Source organism: Cupressus sempervirens, chromosome 8, assembly GCF_028749045.1.
Source record: "Cupressus sempervirens isolate cs-2001-9-10 chromosome 8, ASM2874904v1, whole genome shotgun sequence".
Classification (NCBI taxonomy): Eukaryota; Viridiplantae; Streptophyta; class Pinopsida; order Cupressales; family Cupressaceae; genus Cupressus; species Cupressus sempervirens.
This window is the reverse complement of record NC_143125.1, coordinates 300,645,164-300,666,767: the sequence shown is the minus strand read 5'-3', so window position 1 is coordinate 300,666,767 and position 21,604 is coordinate 300,645,164. Positions and strand designations below refer to the sequence as shown.

At 36.5% G+C, this 21,604-nt stretch overlaps 1 protein-coding gene across 4 annotated transcripts in view; it reads right to left on the bottom strand.

The window, feature by feature from the left end:
• The window catches only part of MLH3 (MUTL protein homolog 3), a 229,839-nt gene that overhangs the window by 70,868 nt on the left and 137,367 nt on the right, over positions 1–21,604 (bottom strand). For 3 of the 4 annotated variants that reach the window (XR_016355484.1, XM_089797504.1, XM_089797502.1), the window contains exons 5-13: positions 12,183–12,337; positions 11,978–12,035; positions 6,753–6,810; positions 6,485–6,577; positions 6,225–6,390; positions 6,056–6,071; positions 5,730–5,974; positions 1,951–2,029; positions 65–1,876 (exon numbers count right to left, since the gene is read on the bottom strand). Coding sequence is in view for 3 of the 4 variants with exons in the window: in XM_089797504.1 (XP_089653630.1) it covers positions 65–1,876; positions 1,951–2,029; positions 5,730–5,974; positions 6,056–6,071; positions 6,225–6,390; positions 6,485–6,577; positions 6,753–6,810; positions 11,978–12,035; positions 12,183–12,337 (2,682 nt within the window). In the remaining variant the exon portion in view is untranslated. The remainder of the gene's footprint in view (positions 1–64; positions 1,877–1,950; positions 2,030–5,729; positions 5,975–6,055; positions 6,072–6,224; positions 6,391–6,484; positions 6,578–6,752; positions 6,811–11,977; positions 12,036–12,182; positions 12,338–21,604) is intronic. The other variant, XM_089797503.1, reaches the window with a different exon arrangement.

The following is a 21,604-nucleotide window of genomic DNA, read 5'->3' as shown; positions in this document are numbered from 1 at the left end:
TGAGATAGAATTTGGATCACCTTCATTGTAATGCTAAAACTCAAAAACAGAAAGCCATTCTTACCTAATAACTTGGAACGGTCAGAACAATATTTGCTCTCTGTTGTTATTGTTGATAGACTGCATGGAGGATTGATGTGAAGTCCATATTTTCTTCGTGACTTGTAGAAAGGCGGGGCAGACATACTTCTTCTTTTGATAGCTTTGGAGGAAGCATGACAGAACCTCTCGGTTTCCACTTCCATATCATATCTGGTCCCCAAAGTATGTTGATTGTGATCTTTTGACTCAGAATAAAATGAAACAGTGGGAACCATTTTTCTCAATTTGCTTGAAAATGGATGATCTAAACCAAAGTCATAAGTTTGAAAATCCATATCACTAAAATCTCTGTCCTTTGAAGCAATTGTATCTGGTTGAAATTCATGAGATACTTTCTTCCTTTTTTGGACAACCCTTAACTCTTTATTAATTCTTCCATTTTTTGGTTGATGCAACTCCAGTTCGTTATTAAAATATGACAGGGAATCTTTAATTAGCTTGTCTGAGCTATCACAAAAAGAGATTTCCCTGACACAATTTTTTCTCTGGTCACACTTGTTTTTTAATGACTCGGTTTCCAGCTCAGTTTCCAGATCCATTTGCAGTAATCTATCTCCAGCCAAATGATTTCCCCTGTTTGCATACAAAGAATTGGCCTGAGAATATGTGCACAATTCTGGTGATGTGGAAGAAGGTGCCCTTACTGATTCAGTGTTATCTTTAGTTATTAGATAATCAATTTCCAATAACTCTTCTTCTCTGGGCCAATCAATTTCTTTATAATTACTATCATCATCATCTTTCCACATATGTCTTCCCAGTTTTCTGGTTACTGGGGTCCAGCCATTAGTTATTGGAGATAAAAAAGAACAAGAAATCTGAGAAGACAATGAATGATCCTCGCCACAACTTGAATCAAGAATTCTTGCATGTGAGTTACTCTGTTCTCCATCCTCTCCATCAATTTCTTTATAAGTACTATGATCATCATCTCCCCACACACGTCTTCCAAGTTTTCTGGTTATTGGGTTCCAGCCATTAATTATTGGAGATAACAAGGAACAAGAGATCTGAGAAGAGGATAAATGGTCCTCAACACAACTCGAATCAAGGATTCTTGCATGTAAGTTACTTTGTTTTCCATCACCTGGCCCAGGTTTAACTTCTTTATCTAGAAGCTTCTCATTGCAAATAATGGGTGCCAACACATCTTTCATCAGTTTTTCAGCGGATTCATGTTCAGAAAACACATTTTTGCTCTTCAGAGTGCAAAATGTTGAATGAGTTTCATCATCATAAATATAAGGTAAATCAGACATTGTCTTGAACTTCATTTGTCCTCTATCTGGAATTTCCATGCCACCTCCAGTAACCTGGTTTTCCAACTCCATTTCCAGTAACCCATTTTTTTCCTCATTTGTTTTACTTTTGATAGCAAATATATCCCTTCGCAATGGAGACATATTTTCATCTTTAGATCCAAGTAGCTTTGGTGGACACCACTGAGTATCGTTGCATGTAATATCTGATGCATTGTCAAAACAAGAAATTGACGATAGAGTAACTTTATTTGTGTTTTGTTCAATCCTTTTGTGCACAGGCATCTGTGAAATTTCACTAAATATTTCTGCTGATACTTCTCTTTGTTTCCTTTTGCAACAAGCTTCCCTGTCTGACAAATAATAATCATCCATTGATTTTCTAGCTTCAATCTTACAAGGATATCTATGTGTTGGATTTATATACTGCAACTTTTTCTGTTTTGTTATCGTTGATTTTGCGACACCTTGAGGTGAATCAAATCTTGAAGCTCCTGCCAACATTCCCAACAAACCTAAATTCATGCAATGCAACATCTCTGAAAATTAACCAAATATTCACACACAAACAGTTATATCCATAGCTTACTGCTGGAAGAATTAGCAGAAAACTGTCCCCAGGTTTGCTGCAGCACTTCAGTAATAAACGAAATTACATGTGCCCAGTCCTGGAATAATAGCAACAATTAAGTAACATGAAAATCACCAAGTTCCAGAAAACATGGATTTTTCCAAAAGTAGCTATATGGCAAAAAGAAACTGATAAAGCCCAACACAATAGATATGCATAACGTTCTTTAATCAATGCCAACAATAATCACCCAAATATGATTTATTGATAAATTTGGAATTTATTTTATCTAGCATAAATACTTCATGTATATCTAAGTAGATATTTGAATATTATGCATAAGCCTGTAAAATATTTAATCACGCATGTCTCAACATTGATGGTTAAAAGTGTTTTAAGAGACAGGATAGAATGTAACAAACCCAACAAGGATTATACAAACCCTAATTTATCTATCAAGAATATGTTTCCCACATTGTCAACTTTAAAATCAAAATGAATATTGTTAAACATTAGGACTAAAGCTCAAAACCTACATAGTGCAATTGGCCATTGGAAAAAACCAAAAAAACATCTTAGGGTGAGCAAATTTGTAAAATATGTGACACAGGAAAATTAAAGATGAGTTCCCTTTTTACTTGTCCTTCCCTTAATATTTTCAGATGTAACTTTGCCAAACTCTGCAACTCAACTTCTCTCCATAAGATCCTAGCTTCTAAGATCCACATCAAAATTGGCACCTTCATTTTCAACACATTGAAATATAGAAATGAGCTATAAAGAATAATCAGTGTTTGTTTGTCTAGTTTCCTTCTCATTTCAGATACTTCCTACACTAGAGAAGGGTAAGATTGCTACAATGGAAATAATTTCAAGAATATTACTTCATAAATAGACACTCTTACAAACTAAGGGGCGTAGAAAAAAGGTGGGAACTCAATAACATCAATAATTGCAACTCCAATATATTGCATACTTACGTCAAAGATGTATAGTCGAATGATACAATTCAACAGGCCCAAGAAACCAATTTGGTCCAAAGGATGTCAAGTTCATTCTTCTTTGTCATCGTCATTGAAATGTCCCCAATTTTGGGCTCTTACATTGTAGTTGGCTCTGACCTTTTTGGTATGAGTCAATCTTATCAAAAGGGTTATTTGATGTTACTAGTGAGCTTAGATGAACAAGAGAACTCATATGATAATTTCCATAGTTATTGTTGGCCTCTAATGTGTTCTCCAGATTCTTGGAGAGATCATCTATTTATAATGAGTCACCCAATTTGGTCTGATAATCAATATTCATCATCAGTATCACTCCAATGCACTCATATTTCAACTTTGATGCTTTTCAACAGTTTCAATAACTCTTGCATCTTAACAAACTATAATTTAATTATTTAATGTCACTAATTTTTATTCACATAATTTAATGGGCTCATTAGGATTATAGCTCATTCGAACGAAAACTAGCAATTTGAAATGTTGGATGCTATTAAAGTGACTTTTAGTGTCAGGAATGTTCAAATAATAAAATATATCACTTTTGGGGGTATAGAGCTTATTTAACTTATAAAGTGATTAAATATTATATCTTTCCAGAAAGTTCACAAGATGGTTATAAAAGAAGGTTGCAGGTGTCAATTGAAATATATAGAAGATTTAGCTTTTTTTTTTTCTGCAGAGATTCAGAGAGATGTGCTTGTGACCAAAACTCTTACCATCAAAATGAAAACCTCAATGGTTTCTTTAAGTTAAAGACAAAAACCCTTCATCAAAGCAGTTCCATACAGGAACTGACAGAGTGCTCAAGGTTTTGAGCTTCCGTCCTTGTTCAATGATGCAGATTCACAGGCAGATCCAGGTAGGGTCTGCGTTTGTCCTATAATAAATTTACAAGTTTGCATTTGGATTCAAAGGTTGATGTTTCAATCTTTCTGAAACTTTCTAGAAAGGCAAATTCAGTCTTGAGCATTGAATAACCAAGAGGTTTGTACTTTGGGTTTTGGTGACTATTTCATTAAATATTTGAACAAAATATAATAGTGGCCTAGAACCATTCTTTATGAGTTTTTAATATCAGACGTCTACTGGTTAGAATTATACAACAACATCTTTCTATGCTTAGGTTGTTTTTAATGAGTAATGCAGATGTGTCGGTGATACGGCATGAGTTTCTCATTTCCTCAGGTGTTGTACACATTCTTTCTGCTGTCGCTAAAGCTTACAATGTCTGTCTTTTGGATCAATCTGATATTGGGACTGAGGTGTGAGAAATAGAAGGGGAAATGTGGCGCTGCTTCTGACTATGTGGAGAAAGACTTGGACAGCATTATAACTTCAGAGCTGGGCACGACTTGAGGAATACCAAGGGCAGTACACCCACATCACAATTTGGTGTGGAAGTAATTTTTCCAACTCTATGCTTACATTTCCTGTTATATATTTAACTTACCACTGCTGAATGTTGCTGTTGTGCAAAGAGAAGGAATTCCATGCTTAGTTGAGATATATAATTTCACTAAAGCTAATTTAATAACCCTTATAGATGGAATTTATGTTTATTATTAATGTAGAAGTCACCACAAAAGATATCAGTTCAATATACTCCACCATCTGAACTGGTTTCAGCTTAACATTGAAGGATTTTATGGTTTTAATAATATTGGTTAAAATAGAGAAAAGTAAATTAGATGTTTCTGGGCTTGAAAATTTGTTGAAAATGCCAATTGTGTAAGGAAGAAATACCATTCAAGGCTTGCAACTGAAATAAGAGTTTGGTCTTTGAAATTTTGTTGTTCAAAACAGCCCTAGCAATCACTTTCACTTTGTACTGATTCTTCTTATACACTTTTGGTCAAGTGTTCAGAATTTTGTGCTCCAGATGTTCCTTATCACAAATTCTTAAGACCCTATAATCAGGGTTTTAAAGACACCTATTTATGTGCTAGATGATTACGAGAATTTGCATGTAAATGAAGATTGGCATGACTTGATGAACAAGTGCACCATCTAATTTTCTTGTAAGGAGAACATCCAAGAAATGTTCATCTCCAATTTCTTTGTAAATTTGATGCATCCATATGTTGCTCCTAAAAATATGGAACTATTATATTTCTCTTTGCTGTCAACTAAAGTTAGTTTCATGAACATATATATTCAACCACTTTGGTTTCAGCTTGCGCAAATTAAATACTATCACTTCAAGCTATTCCATGAAAATCCTATTAACCTCCAGCCAAAGTGGAGATCACATAGGCTGGCCTCAATCTACTTATTGATGATACCTGTAGTATAGGAAAAGCTATATTTTAGACAAAGCTCCATCAAAGAAAAAGTCTATACCACCTGTTCAATTGATTTGTTGATTGGTACCTTAGTTTACAACGACACCACATCAAAACTTATAAGCAAAGCTTCATCTCAAATTTGTTTGCACAAAACTAAAACAGCTAAGGGGGCCAATTTTTTAATGAAAGAGGTCTTTCTCAACAAAGACTTAACTTCTATTTAGACACGTAAGTGGCATGTTCATAAGTGGGAGAGTCAAAGGTGCCTTTTTACCAACTAGATAGAATAATTTCTATCAGTTTCCCTATTAATACATTATTTGCTAATATCAAGTAAGCATTATGTCAAATTCATGACTGTGGTAAGTATAAACTCATTAAAACAACATAATCAAGTTAATATATTACAGATCATGAAGAATGTGAGATGATAATCAAATTCATTTCACACAATGTAGCCATGTTTCAAAAATAAATTCAGACCAGAATAATATAGAATGTACATTACCTGGAATTCCACCATAGTTTTTGATACTTCATATGTGATATCATAGCTCAAAAGAGAACAACTTAGATTCAAAACATATGCTGGATATAGATGCATCTCACAGGAATCTTTAACTGGCTTTTCATTTCCCCTGTCTATTTGATCCAGATCTTCATCTGATGGTACCATATTGTTCTTGATTTTGGTTGATAGTTTGTTCAGCAATTTGTGAATGGGAGTTTTTTGAACAAAATGAGAGTTGATGTCTATAAGAATCAAGGCTACAAATCATTATAAAATATGGCTTCACCAAAAAGAAATATTTAAATATTTCCTCTATAGGATACAAAAGAACTGCACAGCCTGTAAAGAGAAATGAAATTTAACCAACTGATGAGTGCTTCCCATCAAGCAACAAGATGAAAACACAAATGAATAGAATTAAACTCATGCGCTACTTTCTATTACATACAAGAGAAAGTAAGAGACAAAAACATAACAATGACTTCTGCAAACCTTTGAAGGCACATGATTGGGTGACTTGGACAAAAATCCAGAAAGCCTTAGATTCCCTTTGGAAATATCAAGTTGACGTAAGTTATTAGCAAGCTCACTCCCAAAGATGCTACTAAGTATACAAATGGCGGATGTGGCAGCACTAGTGTGAATGACTTCCTCTTCCCTATTAGAAAAGAAGATGACAGTTATATTTTTTCTGTTTAACTTGTGTCTAAAGAGAAAAGATCTTAATATTATAACAGCAATTAGCATCTTACCTATCCACATCTGTGACTTTAAATGCCACATGGGGATGAATAAGGGCAATCCGGAGAACACGCTCCCTTACTGACTGCAGAACCTTCTTGGGACTGTTAGCATCCATCCATTTAAAAAAATCAGCATATGATTGAAGAAATTGTAGAATACATAACGAGCCATTAAAGATAAATCTACTTTAAAAAAATTGTCTTAAAAGAATAGAAGACTTTGCAATTCAGCATATATGAAGGAAATATCATAATATGCAATTCAAGATAGAATAACCTGGATTGAAGCAGTCTCCTTCGAACTGGTTGGCTGTAAAATACATCACGGGCAATAACTGCATTTTTTAAATTCAAATTCATCACTTTGGCAAACAGTTAAATAGAAAAAGAAATGTGAAAAACATAATATTAGAATAAAAAGTTTATTGATACAAAAAAATGCACTAAAGCCAAATCATATATACCAAATAAAACCTAGCAGTGACAATATAGAAATATTCATGAGAGAGTATGTTAATTAATTCAGAATTCAACCAAGTTACACTTGAACAGATGAATCATATTTTGCAACTGTGTGAGGTAACAACAAATAAATCATCCAAAAACTCTTGGAAAATATATAACACCATAATTATCTGTTACAGCAATATTTCTTGCTTGCATTCCTTACAAATTCCCAACAACAACATACTGTCTCTTCTTGTGTCCACTCTTCATGTAAACAACGATAGACTCAGAATGACCCAAAGGGCACATCTTATAGCTTCCATCAACATATTCGTTTTTTATAAGATAGTTCTACCTGCACTCCATTAAGAGATGGCAACACTAATTTTTGGTTTGCAAGCCCTCTGAGTGACTTTTTGGTGCTATTATTTTCTCATCCACTGTTTATCATGGCTAATGGAAGAAATGGTTTTGACAATAGATGAGATAGCTCAAGGTATGCCGCTCTGATGCAGAGATCATAGGTAAACTAGTAGTTCACGACAACCCACAACACCACTATCTCTTAGACACTTGAAAGTTCTCCCACCATCACCCTAGGGGTCAAGAACATTTCAACACAATGCTAAACCACAAATCAACAACAACTGACAACTTAGATAAGATAAGATAATGATATTAATGTCCAACAAGAAACCAGAAACCACAAAGGTTTATGGGACTAAGCATACAAACCAAAGAGCTGACCAAAGCAGGTGCACCAAACGGTGTCATAGAAGAAACAAAACACTAAACACAACCAAAAGAACCAGGGTAAGGATTCAGGATCCTTCCTTGGTACAAAGAAGTCAGCCAAAGAAGTCAGCCATAGAAGGGTAGAGCCGTGAATGATCAGGAGCCATAGATCCATGTCGATAGCCACTAGATGAGTGTCACTGCCTGGAGAGACTGGTACAATGCCGGACCAATCTAGAGTGAATAGTGCTGGAAGGCCTTTTCGCACCCCGTGGAGAAGACAGGGGAGAGAAAAAGGCGGTAATGAGCTGGCCTGAAATATGGCCTTGAGGTACGAGTGACTACAGAGTACGTTCTTCGAGCTGGATGGCCTCCCGTAGGTAAAGTGCAAGGCACTGCTAGTCAATATAAGTAAAGAACACCAAAAGAGAAAAACAATCTCTGAAAAGGCTGTAAAACCTCCCTCTGATCTTGTAGTAGATAGGGCAATGAAATATAAAGTGAGTCTCAGTCTCCACCTCAGATAAAGTACACAATCGGCAAATATGGTTCTCTCTAACAATATGGTGATCAGTCTGAACCCAAAGACGATGAGAGCTAACTCTAAAAAACCCAAAGAGAATCTCAAAGTGTGACTCCAGCGTCGATAAAGATAAACAGGGTGGACAATAATACCATTTTGGATCTCAAGAAAATGCTCAGCATAGAAGGCCATCTTCAGACGTAATCCGCCCGGAGGATTACTCCAACTAGTGATAATGTACTGTCTATAAATATCTTGTCTACATGCTCATTCAACTCCTAACAAGAAGGAAGGAGATGAACCGAAGCATCTAGCAAAAACTGGTAGGGAGGGAGACGATCAATCTCGATCCCGATCGAACTCAAGAGAGAGGTGGCCTAGGCATACCAACAACGAGATCTGGTGCTAGTGTCAGATCTCATAACCGTAGTAGAAGAACAATAAGTCAGATAAGAATATCTACGTCGGTCAATAGCCGAATCCAGAAAGCCCTGAAGCCGATGGAGAAACCAAATCAAGTCAAAATGGCTGCAAGTTGGGAAGGATGAGCTCCAAACTTGGTCAAAACAATATTGTGGGGGATGAGCTTGTGACATCTGATGATACGTCGTAAAGCAAGGTCTGAACACATTCAATAGAGGCCCAAATGGAAGCAATAAGAGAAGGTCCCCAAACCACCGAGCCATAGAGAACAGTCAGCCAAACCAAGGAGTCGAGGAGGGACAACTTGGACGAAATGTCCTGAAAATGGTGTCTAAAACACTGCCTCTCAAGCATGGACAAAGAGCCCATGCCCTTACTAACTTTGGATTGAATAACCGATCTCAGGCTAAAGTGTGGTCTTGAAAACTTTAGCTTGAGATACATGTAAGAAGTAATCTCAACCTCTTGAACCTGAAAGAAGAAATGAAAGTGAGAGATCTTCATACAATTAAAGATCATGACCCGAGTCTTGGCCAGATTGACTATGAGCTGACATTGATCACAAAAAGAAGCCAAACCATCAAGGAGTCTCTACAAACTGTCAGGAGAAAAGGCCAAGACAACAACATCATCAACAAGCAAAAGAATGGAGATCAAAACCTGATGTAGATAGCATCCATCTCCAGGCTATAAGGAGTTCGCAAGGAAATAGTCAAGCTCATCAATATATAACCCAAAAAGTGTGGGAGAAAGGGGGCAACCCTGTTTCGCCCCAATGGTGCTTTGAATCGGAACAGAAAAGCCCTCCGGAGTCCTAAAACGACTAGTCACCTTCTTGTACAAACGCATAATAGCAGTTAACACCATATCTGAAATCCCAATCTCTCTAAGTTTTTGGAATAAGGCCATCCTAGGGACAGAATCAAAAGCCTTGCGAAAGTCCACAAAACAGCAGTAGAGCTTCTCAAAGCAGTAACTAACCTCCTCAATAATAGCCTGTAGCGTGAAAACATGATCCATAGTTTGGTAGTTCGCCTGAAAACCCACCTAACCTCTAGCTCTATACCCTTTCTGATCAAGCTCTCTAGATAGCATAGTGTTCAAAGCAGTGGCATAAAGTTCGGCAAAAGTATGCCCGATCATGATAGTCCTGTAGTTGCCAGGGTCGGAAGCAATCCCAAACTTATGAATAGGGTAAATCACATGTTGCGACCAGGTCTCAGGAAATCCAGTACAAACAACTCTATTAAAGAGTGTAGGAAGATAGGAACCAAGAACTGAAGCACCAAGATTGAAAAGTTCTGCTTGGAAACCTTCTTCATCTGCCGCCTGACTACATCTCATGGATCTGATGGCCTCATAAATACTGGAGGATGTGAATAGTAGACAAAAAGGAGGTGGAGTGGAATGGAGAGGTGGCTGCCCTAGAATATCATAAAGTGTAGTGGTGTGGGAGGTTAGGGAGTGAAAGTCAAGGATGGAAGAAGGAGGAGGCACTGCGAGGGAAAAGGGTACGCTAGAAGATCTCAAAGACTACCTTTGAAGCCACTATCATCTTTAGACCTTATCCTAGGCACATGAGGGTAACACACACATCCAACTTGCAGAGGATGGACTAGACTTGATCTTCCATCATTTCTTGTCTCCAGAGAACCAATGCAACACCAAACAATTACCCTTTTGATCCACACCAAACCCTTGACAATAATTGCCTTGTAGAGGCCTAGCCTTACCTTTGAGGGTTTTTCCCTACAACTTCCTGACTTTTCAAACAACTTGCCAAACAGAGCACAGTTTTGAGTACCCTTTTTGCCTTTACACGACATACCTCAAATTGGGTTCAAGGTTTCACCACCAAGGATCCTAATGGTTGACTGATCAGACAGATCTAAATGGGGAATTAGACCACTGTTACAAAGCAACCCCTTAAATTTGATTTGATATCCACAAGCCAATGCTTGGAACGGTTCTCCGCATCTTTAAATACACCAAATCTACCCTTTTTTATGACCTAGTCTATCCACTCACACATCTGCAATCAAATTTGCAAACAACCATGACCAGTCATATAGAGATGCCTGGTCTTTCAATGGCCATATCTCATGCAAACTTTCACTTCCCGGTCTGAGGCTTACGTCATTCTAAAGTACATTGATGGTCTTAACTTTCCACCAGCGGCTGGAATTTTCCAAGAGTGGAAAGTTAATTTTAAGATGAAACCCTATGTAGGCAAGGGTTTTGAACCACTCTGCACTAAATTGGAAATACCTTCTACAAAACACAAAGAAGTGTTTCCAAACCAATATCAACAGGAAGATAACTCATTCCTCTTAAGTTTAAACAACCGTGTGCATTAGATCATCTGATGAATCCATACAAGGTTGTACACAGCAAAAGAGTAGCAGAATTCACAGGGAAATTGAAATGTTTTATTGCTTCACAATGACAAATCTTGAACAACTTCTTTACCTTGACCAGCAGAGGCCTAAATAAACATCAGACAACTTCCTCCAACCATCCCAACCAAAATTCAAACCATAAGTGGTCGTTGGAAGGAAAGTTGTAAAAGTTGCATAATTTGTTGTCAATGTTGTCAAGCAACATTGACAAATTTTTGCTCCATGACAACTTTTTGCACATAGCATCCTATCAACCTAGGAACATGCCCAATTGATCATTTGTGATTCAAAACATTATTAGACACCAATTCAACTCACTCCTAGACTCCTACAGACCCTTTGACCAGATTTGACCAAGTTGGCTTATACATGCCTAACAAGGACAACAGCCTTACAAATGGGTCCAAAATCACACAAAACTTTACAAAACGGCTCAATTTGGTCCATGGACCTTATTACATCAAATCTACTCATAGCTCATCATGAGCCTTCAAGATCCCCCTTATTGTCTTTGAGCTTCTGCTGCACCATGCTCAGTCAAACAAATCAGTCTTCGTCAGTTCATTGCACCTGCCAGTTCAGCTCTTTTGGTTGCACTTTCTGAAGGCATGATTATCTTGAAATAGCTTTGACATTTTAGTAATCTTTGTCTTGCAATATGAAATTTCAGTGGAAAAATGATTTCTCATTAAGTTTGAGTTACATGTTTTCAACTGCAGATAAAATCTCTTTCATATACATTGTAGGCAGCCAATACAGCTTTAACATTGATCCATCAAAAGGAAAATCATGTAAAGTTCCAGCCAGACTATACAAGTCCTTTGAAATACAAAAACATCAATGCGTAATCTTCAATGCATTCCTTAGCAACATCTAAGGCTTGCATAGTAATCAATTATAAATTATAATACAAGTATTATTCAGCTGAGTTATGAGAAAGAGAAACCTTTGCTCAAACAGAATTTCAATATCTACCTGTAGTTCCAAGTCCTCGAGTGCCATGACTAAGTCCGAGTGACAAACATTTACAACCCTGACAAATATTTAAAAATTAGTATTTACATTAATAACTTCTTGTCATTAAAACTTAATACTAGGGCTAAAATGAAAATTTGAGAGAGAAGCCTTGGCCTCACTTAAATGGTACAAAATTTGAAAGGCAGAAAGCAAAGAACCTCACTTTTATAATTTTTGTGTAGGCATTTGGACATCCACGTGCTCTTGTAGTCACCTCAAGCAAAGCAACATCAGAAAGTGAACTCAAAGCCTCTCCACGAAACCCCAGGGTCTTTACCCCAAAATTGAGCTCAGCCAGAGTGTGAAGTTTTGAGGTAACTGCACAATAGTTATGTCAACATATAAGAAAGTAATTTTAGGAGGATATAACAAGGAAATATTAATATAATATTAAATAATTATTAGAAGATAAAGCTTACTGTTATAATTAAGCCACCTTAGTGACAAATTTTGAGTGTTTTGTTTTAGTGTCTTTTTCCCATGATGGCTACTTTTACGTAAAAAATATCGTTTGTGCAAGGGTATTGCCAGTTTACCCAAAAACGTGAGTGCCCCACCTTGATTATGAATAAAAATGTGCCTCTTTTCAAGTTAAAATCATGTTGCATCCTATTTATTTTGGCAGCCATTAGTCGAGTACTTTTTTATACCAAGATTTTAGACAAATTTTCAATGGGCCAAAATCGCAGGAAGATTTTATGCAAGATTAAATCCATGTCCTTGGATTCTACTCTGCAGCAGTTAGGGCATAAGGTTTCACCATTTAATTTTCTGTGCAAATGTGAAAATCAATTATCAAGAATTCAGTAACTCACATGCAAAAAAAAATCTAGGTGAGTTGCGTATGAGCTATGCTCACAACAATGCATGAGACTGGAGGTCCACTTATAATGATTAAGTAATGAAATGACCTAAACATTTGTCAAGTTACAGGTATTGAGATTACAGGTAACAGTCTTCTGCGAATAAGTTAGTAGTAGCATTGACTCCAATAACTGCATTCAATGTTCTTTTCATTCGAGGTGCTCAAAATGTCCAGCATAATGAAGATGGAGAAAACTTGGAAGTTTGGGCAACCATGCACTTTGTCTATGGGTATCTTGAAGTAAAATGTGCTCAGGTACTTTCTGAAGCTGATGTCAACACACTTGTGTCATGGACCGAATTACTAATGGAGAAACAAAAACAGAAGGAATGAAATTGTCTTACTACAGTAAGACTTCATAGTTTCATTCCATCATCTACCTCATACAATCAGGAACCAGCAATGATGTACAGTGGATAACGGAAAATGGGGAAAATGTATCATCAATGCCTTGCATAAATATCATTTGGTTGAGTTAATCAAAATCACTGTTAATGAACGATTGGAGAAAAGAGCCGACAAAGACACAAACGGCAAAGAAGGTATTAAAGGTAATTGATAAAGACAAGCAAATAGCCGGAGTCAAAGAGAAATCAATTCAGGACAAAACAGTATCACAATTATAATCTTTTAATAGGGCCCCAGTGATACCAAGGGAATATCGACCAAAAAGAGAATTAATTACGCCCAAACCAATAAATTGGAAGGCGTGCGATCTGCATGGAAAGACATGACTTAAAGAAGACGCGTTTCTCTAATGCCTCCCCTTTCCCATCGCACAATATATAATTTTATACACACACACACACATATATATATTTGAATAAAGAAACATATCTGAGGGCATAATGACAGTGATAAGTACAAAGGAAAGACATAATAGTTCAGACATCAGCTTCTTGGGATGGGTCTCATTTGATACATATTTTGATAACAAATATTTTATGATTATTCTTGTTTGGATTTAAGAATATAATAAGTAATTACTTCAGACTTGTTTGCATTTATCTATCAATATTCAATTGTGTATTTTACAATTACCCAATTTACCAATTATACATATATTGATAGTATAACGCTTTAATAATTAATATACATATGTAAAAGATATTATGTATCCGACTGTTGAAATCAGTAATAGTAAGGAAAGTGAAGTAATTACTGTTGAGAGAACAGTGATGAGGTCAACTTCTAAGCATCTCATCTCATGGTTGTGACCAGGGAGTATTCATGGGACCAAAGGGGACAAAATGGACTGCCTTTGGGCTTACGAAGGATAGACTTTCGGGGCACCCTGCTGTAAATGATCCCCACAGTACTTACCATGGTAAACAGTTGTTCAATCAGTTGGAGCCAAGCTAGGAGCGGCAAGATGAAGGAGCACTAGGAAACCCACTTCATATGCATGGCATGGGCCACATGAGACCAAGGGGGTGGTATCTTCACTCTTGGGCCTAGGTTAGGATGTTTTTGGGACACCTCATCAAAGAACCCTACCTAAATGCTTCTATGATTGGGTCACCTTAATGTTAATTTTAACATTCAATGTAACGAGAGGCTCCACTATCAATGAGAAATGTATCGCTGTTAGTAGGAGCATTTCTAGAAAGTGCAGAAATAAATAAAGAATCCTTCTCAATTTTGACTTGAGTCTCTTTGAGAAAAAGAGTTATCAACATTTGCAACAGCCGCTTGAGGCTTTGGTGTCCGAATTTATCACATCTGAAGCACTGAATCCTAGGAAGAGTCTCCTTCGTTTTCTTGGAATCGGGGATTGACTCAAAATTCTTGTCTTTGAATATTTTGAAGTTACCATTGTTTCCTTTCTCCTTTACAGTGTGGGAAGCCAATACATGGTCATCTTCATGATGATTTTTACATCCATTGCCTCCAGCTTCTAGTCTGCATTCTTCCCGAATGCAATCAACTCCCAACCTATCAAATTTAGGAAGACATCTCTCCCATTGACACCTTGAATGAAGGATTCCCAAGAGTGCGAAAGTCCATTCAAGGCAAGCATGACCAAATCTTTATCTACAAAGGACTCTCCAATTGCATTGAGCTGACCTTTTAACTCTGTAATCTTCATAAGTATGAAACAACTAATTCTCCTCTAGCCATTTTAACATGCAGAAGTTGACGTCTCAGGACCAGAGCTCTATTGGTGTTGTTGAATTCATACAAGCCCTTCAAAGTATGAAACATCTCTTTCGCTGAACTCAACTTTGAAATAATGGGAACCAGAGGATCCTTAACCGAGTCAATCAGAATATTCTTAGCCATGATCTTGTTATTTTTTCAATTGAGCTTTCTCAAGTACTTCAGAAGGTTCTCCTTCATCAAAATTCACATAGTCAAGAAGATCATTCTCTTCAAAAGCAATCAGAATTCTAAACTTCCATGAAAAGAAATTTGAAGAACCATCCAATCTGTCTTCAACTTTCAGATCGTTCACCATAGTAACTAGCTGAACCAAACAACAAGAAAATAGAGCAAATAGTAAAAGTATAATACCACATCTGGTTCTGGATCATTTCCTTAGACCCACTCCGATGCCATGTTAAATTTATATGAGAAATATAAGACTGTGTCAAATGAAATACAAAAATACAAAACAACAGATAACACAGGAAGTTATCCTGCAAAAAAACCTCCTCTCTGAGGGAAACAACCCAGCCCACAAAAACTAATGATACCTTTATTCAGTTTTCAAAACCAACTACAAATGCCATCTCCTCATTGATATCTCCAGCCTGAGAATCAATAAGCTTGAGTTAAACTTAGAACAAATTAATAGTAATGCCTACTAAACAATAATACAATGATCGGATACAAAGATAACAATAGAGAATGAGTAAAAAAAACACAATATACAGATATGAAATTATATTAGGCGGAATACAATATTGCTTGCACACTGAGCATCGCAATATTGTCTACAATAACTATGATAAAATTGAAGAACTCCTACAGCAATCACGTGGAACTGAATAGCTAGTAAAAACTCAAAGAAGGCTCCGTAAAACTTTGACACACGAATGTGAAATCCGCTACACAGCAAAAGTCACTGTAATACTAAGTGTGAGCTCTAGAGCAAGACAAGTTTCTTGCTGTTACAAACTTGCATTGCAACAAAGTAATCTGAAATGGCACCATCATTAAGAGTGTTTGTTGGCTTCATTAAGATTATCGGCGATGCTAGATAACAAAATGGCACACATAATAAACATACGTATAAATAGTTGAAGACTCTTTGACAATGCCAAGTCATCATAAAGAGCACAGAGGTATAGCATAGTCATCACAATGATGAGGCCACATAAGAGAGGCAAGATGATGAACAGTCAACAATATGAACTAAGAGCCTAAGGCCATGAAGTACTTGCATGAACAGAATAGAAACATACCTGCTGGTCTCCAAAAAAAATATATGAACTCTTCCATATGACAAAACTGCGAACACAACAGGAGCAACACAAAAAAAAGATGTCACACAACAGCAATATAACCCTCACGATGAATAAGAACCTTGCAAACCATCATGACCTCAACCAAAAGGAACCAAAATGCAGAGGCATCATAGAATAGAAACTAGGCATCATCAAAGGTAACTGATCTATCTTGCAGCTACCGAAATTCAACACTGGCTGACTTGACTCCCTAGCGAGTCAAAGTTGCACAAACTAACCTCTCAGTCACGGAGACTCAGAAATGTCCACTACGACAACTAGCCCACTACTAAGCAAAAAGAGAAGGCCCTCATTTGCTATGATGTGATGGTATGCAAACCTCACAACACAATATCGGTAGCAAATACAATAATACAAGGAAAGGAACTATAGGGAGGAAGAGCGTGACACAAATAGACGCCACACATCCAACAATTCTGCCCATTAATGCCCCTTTTGCCAAACAAAGACAAAGAAGACATATCCGAAGAGATAAAAGGACAAAGAAAAGGAGAAGCATTAGTGAGAAGAGCTCTCTGAATCAGGAAACAAAGTGAAAGGCAACGATAATTGCATAGAATCATCGAGGAATCTCAAAGCCTACCACAAATCAAAATTCAAAGTGTTAGCTGAAACCGGAATCAAGAGAAGTAGGAGGCACCTGTCAAGGAAGGCATAACACAATGTATGTGGAGCAAGTGGGAGGAGATTTTCAAAAACCTACCACTCCCCCACAAGGTAGGAGATGTTGTTGACCAGCAAAAATAATTCGTTCATACAAGTGATGTATGAGGACTCAAAGTTTGACTCCAAAGAGTATGGTTTGTCAATGTAGTCTGCACATTACGAAGACAATGAAGAAAGAAACCTCAAAAGGGACATAGCCGAAATATTTGAGAACACTATGTTGGGTATCAAGAACTTATGCCTATCAAAGGAATCATGGATAGGGGCACTAAAGTCAAAGACTCCGAAAAGGAGGGAGTATACACGAGGGAGGTGATCAAGGTGTAGACGATGCAAGTAGACATGTAGACGACTTATGGATAACTAAGAGTGTGAATGAGGCACCAAAATGTGGCCGAGAAAGAAACACACTCCATTCTGGTTTCATACACATGATATCTATCAACCAAGAACAATGGTGAACACCCAAAGAATCAAAAGCTCAACAAATTCAGAGGTGATGGATTGGAGGACCTCATACGTTATTCTACAAGTTGTGTGACAATATATGAAGCCAATGGCAAAGATGGCCATGATTATTGGTTTAAGGCATCTCCTGCCACATTACAGGGAATTGACATTGATTGGTATATAAACCTGCAAAAGGGGAGAAAAGCGACATGGAACAAACTAAATAGTGCATTTGAAGAAGAGTTCAAGCTACTATGAGATGACAACAAAATAGTAGCAGAAATCTACAACATGAAGCAAGGGGAAAATGAGAATGTGCGACCTTACAATTGCAGGCACAAGAGTAGCTTGGCAGGTTGGAAAATCAGCTAGCGGATGGGCTGAAAAAAATGGTCCATTGAAGGGTTGATCCCCTTGTTGCAGAAGAAGATGAAGGCAGTGCCCTCATCCTCGTGCATTGATGCCTACAATCAAGCAATGCACATCAAAAGCAAGAACAAAATGTCTCAAAGGAAAAAGAAGGTCATCAATGATGACAATATGGATGAGAGCTCCGATGGAGAATCCAAAATTGTACAAGTCCCACAAAGGGACATTATGCGAATGATAGAGCTAAATCCAAAAAAAGAAAGTGCTAAGGAGGGTAAGGAACTATGATACAATGACTGCAAAGTTCAAAGCCACACGATGGCTAACTCTACAACGATATCTTTTTGAGACATTTGTCAAATGCTAAGACATTCCATTAAGAAATGCTCATACAACTTGAAGGCCTCACTTAAGTGAGCAACCCCCCCAACCACACCACCAAGGCTAACTGCAAACTCTAATGCCTTGCCAGGTGGATACTACAACAACCGGCAAGAAAAAAATAGCAACAATAGTACACCCAAAAGTAGAATCCACTACAACATGAAGGGTCGACGACTCATAATCCAATGTCAAAGGAGCAATGGGTTTGGTAACTTCGAACGAGACTATCAAAGCAGATAGAACAATGGAAGTTTTTTGTGCAAGTGGTGTGGTCCAAGGAGCCATGAGGACACCAATTTATTATTCACAAGTTTAAGAGAGAATTCTGATATTTTGAGAGGAAAATATTTTCTCAATTTGAAGGCATTCCTTAGGACCTTAGGCAATTTCTTTAACTTATGGTGTTTTTGACAAGGTTATGGCAATGTCATGCAGGTTTCAAGAGGAATTCTTTATAAAGTTTCAAGATTCCAGTGTAAAATTTAAGGACAGCTTTGATGAATCTAAGTGTTGAGAACGTTCTTGCTTTTTCATGTTTCCATACATAACTCTTGATTAAAAAGTTTGATTTTTCAAATAATTGAAGACTGATTTAAAAGCTGATTAAAAAGAATTTAACTTATAAAATTTAAAATATATATATATCCTTTCTAACTTGAGTTTTTTCCACAAGAAAGAAATGGCAGCTCAAGGAGGAATTTCAAGGAAAATCTAAATGAAGTTCTAGGTAAAAGAATACAATTTGATTCCCAAGACTTCATCAAAGTGCAGAAGAGTTGGAAACACCAACCTTACTGATGTGGATCCTAAGAAGTAAAGAAAGGAATGTACAGGCTCAATGAAACTGTTCCTAGTCTTACAACAATGTCCCCAAGAATGATAAAAAATGGACTTATTCAAGCAACTGGATTTCCCCCACTAGTGCAGTGCAACAAATTGATGTAGAATGTGTCAAGTATTACAATATCATAAACAAACAATTCATAGAACCAAACGAAAAAGTCCTAGCCTATCTTAGAGAACTAGCTATCAAAGAAGCATTTGGTATTCCCAAATATCATTCGACTATTTACAAAACCAAAGATGAACCATCAAGACTTTTCAAGCAAATCACGACTCTTGTTTAGAAACTATCAATAAGCGGTGGTTACAAAAGCCTAGAGCATCAAAGCGATATGTCCACGATAAGAAAAGATAAATTTATTAATGTCCAACAGCAGACACCAATAGGGTCTATGTTGCATCCCAAATTTAGACCTAATTCAAATTATTATAGCCGTTGAGTTCAATGGTTTTCTTTTCTATTCATGTGAAAAGGGTAGTTAAATATAACTGTTGTATCCTATGAAATGGTTTAACTTTCAATGAGGATGGTCGCTATCAGTTATTTGTCATATGATGATGATAGTAGTTAGTAGTTGCTTGATCTCGGAATTATGGTTATTAACTAAATTCCTTGTTAAATATCATTGTTAAATGTTATTGTGGATTTATCATGGAACTTGGTAATATTGTGAAAAATTGTTGTACAGGTGATTGCAGGAGCAGACGAAGGGGAGAAGCATTGCTTAACGGGATCTACGAAATGGAGAACTATGTTAGTCCATTTATCTGATCGACAGGTATGACCTCTAACTATCTTTGTAAGAACCTAGCGACTTGTATAGCAAGGTACAATTATTTGGACACGCATGAGCTATTAGATAAACATTAAAAACATTAATGATTTTAACTTAATTAAAATACATACCTTTAACGGCTTATGGTTGACATTTTCATCGCTTCATTATAATACATATTTATGTATGTGCACATAGATATAGAAATGAAGGTGACACCATACTATTATTGTTATACAAAATTCTATCTAATTAATACGTACATTTAAATACGTGTACAAGAAGATAAAATAATCTTCCAAATGAAGCATGTATATAGATATACATATTTAAAAGATACAACCTTCGATTAATATATATAATATGATGTCATCTTAAAGAAATACAGTTACGTGCAAGTAGATAAATATGTTATAAATTATCCTTTAATTTATAACCTTCAAGTTCTTTTCCGTATTTATCCATTTCTTTTTAAAAGGCCGAAATGTACACTTGGCATAAGCCTTTGATATATCGAATGACTATAAATTTGGAAGCCGAGAGAAGCTATGAGATATCATTATTCTCCACACGATTTACCTCTGCATTTTCTATGTTATTTCTTTCATGTTCTACCCCCTATCGAAGGTTGGTAATCATAGTTATTCAGGAAATTGCATACGGATTGCTTCCGTGAGGAAACCAACTATTTTCACATCAAGCCAAGGCTCACATTTCCATTAATCAGACCAAGTTAAGTGGTCATCTTGTTTTTTGAATGATATATATATATTCATCCTTTTATTCCTACATTTGGAATTATAGCAGAAGGAAGTACGTCCATGAAATTATGTATTGTTTAATAATGAGTCTAAACTTTCAGCATTGAGTCAAGACCAAGAGTATAAGAATAAGTTTACACAACTTTGTTTCACTTTAGTATATCAAAATGTATATCTTTGCAAGCTTATTAAGATCATTCTCTTTTATTTGATATACTGAAAATTGTAATGTTCCAAACCTTGTTGGGGCTTAGTAAAAGAGTGGATATTCTAAGATTATAAACACCTAGGACTCACACGGCTGTATGGCCAAGGAAAAGGGTGAAGAGGTAAGAGAGAAATCTGCAATAACATGGAAACAAAATTAGTTATAAGATAACATACTTATATAATTTTTTAAAAAAGAATCATATGATAGCTCATGCATGTCTATTTATATTGTTCCTGTTGTCAAGTCGAGCGATGGTGATCGGGTAATTGAAACCCATCCAAAAACTTTGGCCAAGGTTGTTAAAGGCATGTTTGCCTTCATAAGATCACTTGATGTCAGTAGTGTCATTTATTCAAACATGTTCGTCCATTACTATGCAGACATTCTAAACACCGAAAATGCTCAAGTGGCTAGACTAGTAGTACCCCAAGCCCGATTCCGGGGTAGGGTGGGCCTTTCTTCTCAACAGATTGTGTGGGGATGGATATGATCCAAGGTTGGGAGGTTAAGCATAAGTCAATGCTTCTCCTCTTACCGAAAGCCGAGGATTACACAACTAGTTAAAGACTCACCAGTTACTTCTTGTATGTTTCTTTTTCCATTCCTAATATGCATTTATAGTCCTCTTGTAACTGATCATGTATTTACTTTACTTATATGCAAGGAAAGATAGGAAATCGTTATTTTACTTACTTTAGTTAATCATTATTTCAGTTACTTCAATTAATCGTTATTTCAGTTATTTCAATTGAATGATTATCTCAATTAATCGTTAGTAGTTAAATTAGTT